Source organism: Mchenga conophoros, linkage group LG6 (assembly GCF_057382185.1).
Source record: "Mchenga conophoros isolate Kocher_MC1m ecotype Shallow Benthic linkage group LG6, M_conophoros_male_GT1.1, whole genome shotgun sequence".
Classification (NCBI taxonomy): domain Eukaryota; kingdom Metazoa; phylum Chordata; class Actinopteri; order Cichliformes; family Cichlidae; genus Mchenga; species Mchenga conophoros.
The window spans coordinates 21,228,033-21,238,652 of NC_140531.1; the positions used below are offsets into that span (position 1 = coordinate 21,228,033).

General features: G+C 41.6%; 1 protein-coding gene across 1 annotated transcript; it reads left to right on the top strand.

Moving 5' to 3' along the window:
• Nucleotides 1-781: 781 nt before the first annotated feature.
• Nucleotides 782-9,931, top strand: LOC146572541 (uncharacterized protein C4orf54 homolog). Its single transcript, XM_085276779.1, has 2 exons — nucleotides 782-5,137; nucleotides 9,454-9,931. The coding sequence occupies exon 1, from the start codon at nucleotides 824-826 to the stop codon at nucleotides 5,108-5,110; it is 4,287 nt and encodes a 1,428-aa protein (XP_085132905.1). The 5' UTR covers nucleotides 782-823; the 3' UTR covers nucleotides 5,111-5,137; nucleotides 9,454-9,931.
• The last annotated feature ends 689 nt before the right edge of the window (nucleotides 9,932-10,620 follow it).

Sequence of the window (10,620 nt, forward strand, 5' to 3'; positions counted from 1 at the left end):
TTTGACAAACGTTTTCTTAGTTTTTATATCTTCTTTTAGCTTTTGATGGGGCAGCCTTCTTGCTTCAATTCTTTATGTTTGACCATACTTTGAATATCTTGCTATGGTCTTATATTTATGCACAATTAGAAAACAAAGTGTAACTGTTGTTGGAAAGAAAATAATACTAATGTTGAAAATGATTTGTTGAAAATGTGCCACTTTCCCATTAAAAAAAATACTACTTTCCAAATCTTCCACTTTAAAAATATTTTATGGTTTCAGGACAGATAAGTAAATAATTAAAATAAAATGGAAATGTACAATTAATATTGTTGTTGTTGTTGTTGTGGTTGTTGTTGTTGTTAATAAATTAAATTAAAAAAATACACCTATCTTTTTTTTATTTAGTAAATTGTAAAGAATATTGAGCAATGCTTGTATTGTTTATGTAAGTGAAACTAATAATGGACTCTGGAGGAGCTGTTCTTGGAGAAAAGGTGCTGAAAATGAACTTTTTGGATGTTGATTTCAGAAGACCGATCTGTTGCTACAAAAATAAAGTAGCTGCTTGAGCCTGAGAGTAACCATTAGAGAAACCATCGTGGGACTTTCCTCTCTCTCTCTCTTTCCTACTCCCCTTCTCTCTCGCTCTCTCTCTCTCTCGCTCTCTCTCTCCCTCTCTCTCTCTCTCGCTCTCTCTCTCCCTCTCTCTCTCTCTCTCTCTCTCTCTCTCTCTCTCTCGGCTCTCTGTCCCCCTCCGTCCCTCCAGCCAGCAGAGTTTTCCGTCCTGTGTCAGGATAACATCGTAAACGAGGACCACCTGACGGTAAGACCGGACTAAATGGAAGCAGCGGAGAAAACTCTCATTTACCAAGATGACACCGGACTTCACAGGAAGCTGCTCACAGATGACAAGGATAAGGACAAGACCGGCGGTAAGGACCACGCCACCGAGACGAACAGCGACGAGTCCAATTATGTGGATCTGGACGTAAAACCTGACTGTCCCAAAACGGTTAAAGTGACTTTTACAGGTGTAGGGAACCAGCTGTCTGTTATCAAATGCGACAGTTCAAATCAGGGGGAGCAGGAACGAAAGAGTAAAATCATTTCGAGCAAGGACAAGCAGGACACCGTCCCCGGGCTCGGATCGGATGAGCCCCAGTCGGAAACTCTGACCAAACTTCCCAACACTGATCAGGACTCCGAGAATGAGAATCAGCGCCAGGTCGAGCTCGACCCGAGTGACTGCAGCAACAATGTGTGCAGTGAAAGTGATGAGCTCCGGTACACGGACATGTATCTGAACAGCAAGACGGAGTCCGATGACGGCGCCAGCGCCTTGCTGTCCGACCACTGCGGCTCGGACACCGTGGAGGACGAGTCCCACTATATCACCACGCACGAAATCCAGCTAACCGAGCTCGACCACGACGTAGATTACGATTTAGGCCGCGGGACCTGTTGGGAGTTTGAAGACGACAACCTGGTCTATTCCTTTGTGGATTACGCCTCTTTTGAAAGCGATGATACTCAGGAGGGCACTCTGATACTAGAGGGCAGGGGCCAGGCGAAAGTGCAGTCAAATCTCGGTGGAACAGTTGTCAGCACTGAGCAGGAGGAGAGCGATCTTTGTGATTCGGACAAATGCGCCAGCTCGGACGAAAGCGTGTGTAAAAATCCAAGTGAAGGCCTTAGTGAGGGGAAAATCCACCTGTCGATAAAAACCTCCTCTAGAGCAGTTAACGACCCAGTTAATGCATTTGACAACAACTTCTCTGAGTACAAGAAACACTGTGGAGACAAGAGCAATTTCTCTTTTGTGAGCCCTGGCGCCAGCGCGGGGCCCCTGTGCGACAGAGCCCCATATTTCATCCCTGCTCCGGGCCGTCAGCACCTTGCAACCAAACTGAGACGGAAAGATATTAATGAGTATTCCAGCGGAGCGTCCAGCTCGATCAGTGAGCTGGACGACGCTGATAAAGAGGTGCGTAATTTAACCGCCAAGTCTTTTAGGAGCCTGGCATGTCCGTACTTCGATGCTATTAATCTTAGCACCTCTAGTGAATCTTCTGTCTCGGAATACGGCCTCAATAAGTGGTCGGCTTATGTAGACTGGAATTATGGAAACATAACGCGAGGCGGAGAGCGCAGCGTAATTGCGCACAAGACTTCCAGGGCAACGCTGGAAATGAATAAGAACGTGGAAAGTAAGAAGCATGGTAAGTCTGTTACCGGCACGAAAACCCCGCAAAACAAAACATGCGCGCTAAATAAAAGAATAACTTCACAGCAAGCATCATCTTCCAGCAAAAAGATCCAAGTGAAAGATCACGTTCAGCCAGTGCAGCGCGGTGTCACGTTGAATTTCCGCTATAATGTTGAATCACATGAAACAGCTGATTCAAAATGCCCCAAAAAGGCACGACCCAATGGGGCTACCGGGGCTGTGCTGGCCAGGTCTGGGTATGAGATGCAGTATCATCACACAGATAACCTAGGAGATACTCACAAAAGGGCAATTTTTGCATCAAGTCTTTTGAAAAATGTGATTTCCAAAAAGATGCAATTTGAGCAGGAGCGCAAAATGGAGAGGGGTGAAATCTGTGACACATCCCCCTGTTTTCAGATAAAAGATCCAGAGGTGATGAGAGAAAGGAGTCCGGGACGAGGCCTACAAAGGCAAACATCAGAATCGGGCTCAGGATTCACTGTGAATTCTGCTGATGATCAGTGTCCCGAGGTTGGCAAACAGAGTTCCTGTGGTGATGGAGAGGAAACAAAAGGCAGCAAAGCACCAGATGATTCAGACAAGGGACAGGATGAACTCCAAAAGGATTCAACCATCCACAGTCAAAGTACTTCATCTAATTCATTAAAAGAAGATGATCCAGAACCTGTAAAACAGGTCGAACCTCCATCTGTAACCGGCACACAGACTGCAGCAAAGGAAGGATTAGACACCAGCAGCATGCTGTCAAAACTTCTTTTTGTTCCAAGTTGCCAGCTACACTCAAAGGAGAAGAACTTTTCAGATTTACTAAGACACACACCTGACTCTGTCACACCTGCTGCTTCACAGAAAAGTGAAAAGGAGCTGAAAGCGAGTAATAACGGAAACAAAGAAGAAAATGGGAAGGGAGGGAAGAAACCCGAGATAAAAATATGTCTGAGAAGCGTGAAAGAAAATAAAGGCTGCACGCTGAATATTGCCAATCTCCTAACCCCTAAAATAAGTTACAATGTCAACACGTTCAGGACAGCAGATGATACCAGAGTCCCCATTTTGTCAGCAGCCGACAGGGTTCCAAATTTCACTGTTAGAGACATAAGAGACACCAAATGCAAGCTTCAAACACCAATATATCACGTAAGGGATGTACGCAAGTTGGTAAAAAGCTCATATCGCTTTGTTTCCTTGAATAATAGTGGCAGTAAATGTTCCACAGCAGCTGATAAACCTGAGGAAAAGGCAAAAACAGAGCATGTTAAACATTTATTACCGTCTCCTATTGTAATCAAATGCAACTCTGTTAAAACAAATGTCAAGTCAGAGAAAACTGCAGCACAGAAACAAGCAGTGACATCTGAAAATCCCCAGAGTGAAAGTGGACCTTCTGCTTCTGTGGCTAACAGGGCACCACCAGTCATAACCAAGCAGGGGTGCCCTGACCAATCAGACATTCAAACGACTCAACTGGTGAAACAGAGGCAGGAGAAGTTTGCAGGTGAGACGGTGGAAAGGAGAAATGAGGCGGCAGCTCCAAAACAAGATGCAGTGGAGAAAATAAAAGCTGCTGTCAAAACGATGGAGCAGCTTTATTTTTTTGACAAAAATGAGTGGAAGCGCAAGAGTCAGGCTCCACGCCCCATCACAGGCAGCCATGTGCTGTCGCTTATTGCCAGGGAAGAGCAGGGAGCAGAGGTGCCCGAGGCGGCAAGCACCGACAGCACTCCTCAGTCAGAAATGGGGAGGCCGCACGAAGACAAAAGAGCCCTCAACGTCATTCATGTTCCATATGACAGTGATGCTTTTAAAACACAACAAAGCAAAACATTTACTAACAAAAGCGTCCTCCATTTTGGCAGCAAGGCTTGCGTCAGTGTTAACTCAGACAGCAGCTCTGCATTTCCACTGCCACCAACTGTGAAAAGCTCCACAACTCCAGCGGCTCCACTGTCTGTGAAAATAGAGGAGCCAAGACATTGCCAGGTGGAGAATGGAAAGGTCAAAATCAGCCCCACTAATCCTTCGGTTACACAGGGCTGCTCGGACTCTGAGAACTATTTAACCATACCAGGGATGGCCTACACAAATGAAATCAAACTTTCAAACCCAGAACACGATTCGAAGGAGGGCAATTCAAATAACAGTAAAGTCAATGCAGCTGACCTCAAGGCACCTGAGCAGAAAACTTCTCCGTTAATCATGGAGTACCCAGGCACGAGCATCTACCATCACTCAACAGCAGCAACAGGGCCTCAGAAACAGCAGCAGGTGCTCTGTTTCTCTCCCTACCTCCCAAATGTGTCGCCTACACCTTCTACTGGAGAGCCAGCGCAACAAAACCAGCGCAAGATGCTTGTGGACCCCACAACTGGACATTATTACTTGGTGGACACTCCCATTAAAGCGACCTCTAAGAGACTGTTTGACCCTGAAACAGGTCAGTACGTGGATGTACCCATGCCTCATTCACCTGCGGCACCTGTAACCCCGGTGCCTCTTTCTGTGTCTCCCCTGGCACTTAACCCAGGAGGATATGCCCCCACCTACATGATCTACCCAGGCTTCATCTCCTCACCCGCTATAGCAGCCCAGACGGTATTGCCACAGTCCCCATGTTATTCTGAAGATGCAGGTGGAGAAAATATCAAAAAGAATATTAGTCCTCAGCCAGAAAGTAAGACAGCAGGCACAGAGAGTACATATTACAGCGCAACAGGAGAAACTTCCCAGGCGCAGCTGCAGTTACCTGTGAGTTTGGGACTTCTGACCACCAGGGGAAGTGGCAGGAGCTCAGAGAGAAAGCCAGTTATCAGCATCACAACGCAGCAAGGTCCAAGAATCATTGCCCCTCCCTCCTTCGATGGCACAACGATGAGCTTCGTAGTGGAGCATCGGTGACCAAGAGAACGTCTCGTCATAAGTGATGTAAGTTTTTCACCTGCTCATTCAGACTGGCAACTTGTATGACTCAGTATTTACCTGATTTCACCTCACTCCAACCGCTCTTAAATTTTGAATCTATTCTGTTGGAAGCAGATAAAAGACATTTATTTTTTTGTAAATCTTGCTCAGAATCTTAATATCAATATGACTGCTCAAAATCTCCTGTGTGTGATGTCATGATGTATATTTGCAGTCAATTTCTGATTAGACACAAAGGATGGAAGGAATAATAGTGCATTTAAACAAATAGCATTTAAAAACAGAAAACACACACACACAAACAAAAAGCAAAATTTTTTCCCCCATCTGAAATTTTAGTTTGTTTGTTTTTTAAATAGAGATAAAAAGCAAAAACACTGGGATTTGAAATTTCTGTAGAACAATATTTTTTTTCTGACATATGGAAAAATAATTGCTCAGCACACTCAGCACATAAATCTAGCTTTTCAGGCAAATTCTCATTAAGATTTGTCCTGATCATGATCTATAATATTTTTTGATATACATGCATTGCTCATCTATAGCGCTTTTTGATGTACAAAGCCCCACCTTGGATTTGGGCAGGGGTAAAAGACTGCAAAAGTTGTACAAAGGCTAAAATAAAATTACCTCCAAATTAAATTGCCTAATTAGTAAGAGGGTTTTAATCATCTAAAGTGTTGACAGGACACAGTTAAACAACAGATATTCTTGATGGTATTGGTGGTGTCAGAGGTTGGGTGAGGAGTTGGCTTTGGCACCTATAAAGGCCCAATTAATGCTAACTGATACATACAGATCTTCAAGCAACATATGCTGTCATATGGATAGTCTTTTTTTTTTTAGGAAGGCTTTGTTCATTTCATTAATAATTGTAAACCAGGCTGTGCACATATTTAGAAACTAATTGAGGAGATGGAATTTTGTAACAAGCAAGATTGGGGAAAGGTTTGGCTTTCAAAACTGCAGAAATTGCTTTCAGCACTTTTTAAGCATCTGTTAAAAGAAGATACCATAGAAGACAGTGAGAGATATGCCCTGAACCAACATTTCAGAAGCATGTTGCTGGCATCATATTCAAAATAAGCACTATTTAAAACAAACTTTTCGGTTTTAATATATGATAAGGTGCCTCTGCACTTATTTCAAACTAATAAAGATATCATTGTGAACCAATTTGTTCTGGTTATAATTGGCTATATCTGCAGCGCTTAACCTAATTACACCACCACCAAATAATATAAGGTTTATGCAACAGCTACATTAAATAGAGGGTTAGGGTAATCACCAAGATCTTTCTTAGGTTACTGTAGTGGTTAATCTGCCAGCATATTTAAGGTCTTTATATAAAATGATAACTTTAATGCTCAAATCTAAATATTGTTGTTTAATTACGACTTTTCAAAGGTGCTGTTTTACAGAAAAGCTGAAAAAATACACATTAAAAAGCACATTACTATTTTTTTTTTATTCAGGCAGCAAAAGAAAGAGAATTCCAGTGTGCTCGAATCTGGATATAAAAACATTAATTCAGTTCAGTGAATTCAGTAATCTTTAGTCTTAAGCAAGGTTTTGACAGATAGCTAAAATATTTGTGTTTTGTTGTTTTTATTGCATGTGAATAATACATTTCTAAAGCGCTGTACGTTTTGCAAGTGCCTCTTTACAAATGTGCTAGCCAAATTCAGTACATAAAATCTCAACAGAATTTAATGCTGTTACTTTCAAGGAATCTCCTGAAGTCCGTACCAAAACTTATAGAGATTCACATTCCGAGGCTGCTCGTGTGTTACATTCAGATGACCTCACCGACTCGTGTTTTTTCATTATTTTGTGCCATAAATGTGGTCAAAGCAGCAGTCCAGCTTGGATGCTATAACAGTGACATGTTAATAGACATGCAGCAGCTTCATGACAGGTAACCCGACTCCACTGAGCTCGGCTGGACTTGCAGTGAGATTGGATTTTCAGCCATGGCCCAGAGCTTTTCTCTGCATTACACATCGTCGGGCTATTTTGATAGTGTGAGACGACTTTGTTTACATGGTTTATTCTCAGGGTTGGAAAGTGTCACAGGAAACTATTCCAGTTAGTGACACCTCACATCAAGTTATTCTTAATCCGTTATAAATGTTTTAATTACTTGTATAACTTTACAGTTTATTAGTGTGTTCGTTCCTTGCTTGTGACATTTCACAAATCCAACAAATATCTTGAGAAATAATCAGTTCACAGATTGCAAAATAATTAACTCCTAGGTGCAATATCTTTATTGTGCAGTGAAGGTGGACACAATGTAGCCAATATAATGTTAATTTAATTTAACCAAGTAATACAAGCAGTGGGCTCAGAGGGCTAAAATAATCTGATCACTAATTTTACAGAATAATTGACTGTGTAGTTTAAATGTAGAGCTTACGCAAATCAGGAAATAATTTTAAATAATTTTATATAATAAACAAAAACCTGAGTTTACAGTACTGTGGAAATAAAATTTAAACAAGAGATCTTTGTGGTGGTAAATGGTACTGCAGCACAAGTTTTATTTGCACTGGTTTTAAAGTTTTCACTCCAAAAGTTTTACAGTAATAGAATAATAAGGAGTTATATTTCACATTGTTTTGTGTCTAACTTACATTCCAACCTTACTTCTCAGGCCATTTTAAACTGCATACATTTTGACCTGTAACACCAGCTATGACTTTGTACAGTTGAATCATGGACCTAAATACTGATCTAAATTTTAGCCATTGGAACTTACTAATTACTAATGATGCTTTTGTAGCTATGAATTAAAATTGAATACATGCATTTTAATATAGTCAGAAAAAGTTAACAATAGTAAGTAAGATCAAAGTGATGTAAATCCAGGAAGCATTTTTTTTTAAAATTTGGTTGATTGACACTTTTTAAGAAAATCCTAAAGAGCTCTACAACAGAGGTTTTGCAGTAACGTATAAACAGCTTGTCAAAAGGTTAAATCTGGCTCACTGGATGGCTTTGGAAAAAGTAAAAGCAGAAGAAGGCCAGAAAGTTTGGATTTTTAACTGCATTTTTTCATTTTTCATTTTCATTTATTTTACAGTCTTGTTATTGTCCAACAGTACCAAAGGTAAGCAGCCTAAAAGATAAACCATTAAATTACATATATTAAAAACAAATTCCAATCGATAACACAGAAATGCCTATATACTGTAACATTTTATCGGGTGTCTTTTTTGTTTGTTTGGTTTACTTTTATAGTAGGCCCACACAAACATCAAACAAACAAACAAATAAATAAAATGACACTTTTGTGTATTATAAACATTTCTGTTTACTGGATTGGTCCTCTCAGCATCAAATTGGGGTGTGTGTGGCCCACAATGTGTTATGTTTGTGCTATGCTTGTTTTATCAGCAGATGTTTATATGAACACAGGTTGACAGGTTACCAAGGCAATGATTTGAGTTGACAAACATCAACAGCAGTTCTGCAAATGAACAATTAAGAAGGGCATAAAAAAAAAACCACCAGCAAAACAAACCAAATATAAATGCAAAATTATAAAAAGAAATCTTTTTAGTGTCATATTCTTTCTTTTCTTTTAGATATACACATATACACATTTACAACTAACCACAGTCCATTCTCAGCTAATGTGTCAGAGCAATAATACATCCCCATGAGCATGAGGGATTCATGTCAGCTGGGTGTGTGTCAGGCAGAGGCCTAGCGCAGGGTTGAGTAGTTGTGTGAAGGGAAACCAGGGCGTGTGCATGTGTGTCTGCGTACGTGTGTGTGTGTAACTCGTGTCGGTGGGGCAGAGGGACATGTGTGTGTGTGTGTGTGTGTGTGTGTGTGTGTGTGTTGGGGGGGGGGGGGGGGGGGGGGATTGCTGGGATAGTGATGCAGGAGGAAAAGGTCAGGCAATGCAAAGTATTTGTTGTGCTGATGCAGGGAGAGGACAGCTGCTCGGAGAGATCAGATGCTGTTGCAGCTCCAGCTTGGAGGCGATTCTGCGGGACTCTGATGGGGTCAACTTTTTATAGCCCCCTCCCCCTCTGCCTATTCCTAAATGGGGAGAGGGAGGTGGAGGGCACTGCTGTCCTTCTATGTAAACAAATCTAGTAGCGTGCCCTCAGCAGTGATTTGGCTGAATCTGATCAGCTGGCTAAGGTTGAGGAAATCTGAAGAGTGAATGCGTTTCAGTGGCTGGTGAAAGTAGCTCTTTCACAAACTGCACCATACAGTAACTTTTCTCCTTTATGTTTTCAACTTGTTTTCACAGCATCCATCTGACTTTAACACCCATGTTTTGTCTTCTTTATCACCTTTAGATGTTTCTGCTGAGGATTCTGCCTTCAGTCACTGTAAGTTCAGTTTTCACCTGTCACCCACCCCGTGATCTACTCCCAGGACAACCTCCACCACCATCATCTGCCCCCAGTTCTGTGTTGTTTAAACTTGCAGCAGACATTACTGTATACGCATTGCAGTGCTACATAGGGTCAACTCAACATTTTTGCCACGCTGTCCTGCTGAAGTTCTGATGTGAATAGGCTTATAATACTTTCCATTCAGCTGCTGTCAAGATCTGTTGAAATGCTGTTTGTGCCCTGCAGCATGCTTATTCAAAAGGAAAAAAGGCAAGTCTTCGCTTCCTGCTCAGTGTTATTCATTACTGGCCAAAAGCAACTGGTTTACTGATATTTTACTGTCGCCAAGTATTTTAAGCAAGACTATGTAACTTTTGAAAAAACATATTTAACCTAAAAAAGGTTTAATATGTGCAAAATAAAATTCAACTTTATTAAAGTCCGCATACCCAAGATTTGTTTTCTATAACCTCTTGTGATCATTACGCTGTACCTGACCTTACTGAGTGTGTGTGCAATTCATTAACACTACTGTGTAAGGATGTCACAGGTCCCTATGGTTTTATCAGAAAAGTAAAACAAAAAGTAAAGATGTACCTGACAAGAGCACATGTTGGTTGTCTGCTGCGGTTGATGCTTGGTCACACTTATTCTAAGCTAACAGCTAGGCATTGCAGTCTTGTTTATCCCAGTGGGCAAATGCAGTACGGTATTAGAGACAAATATGAGATTCTGGTGTATCAGCAGGTATCAAAAGAGGTGCTTTGCATTTGCTGTTTTCATCTGCACACATCAGTTGCTCGGTAGGACAGAGGATGTCTTATTCAGGTCCGGGGCATTGTAGGGCTTATTTGACTGGCAATCCTGAATGCCATGTGAATGTTGGGGACAGTGCAGGTAGCAAGTGGTGGGTCCCATTTTTATTTATTTTTGGGGTATCACATTGCTCAACTTCCTACATAAAGTTTACATCATTTTGCATTAAAGCTTCTAACATTAGATCCTTCCTGGTAGTGGATCAGGGCCATTTTAAAGAGGTCAACCATGCTCAGTGGACACTGAGCAACTTCTAGCCACAGCAAAGGCTCTGTCTTCCTGTGGACACTGGGATCCTTAGTAGCCAGGTAA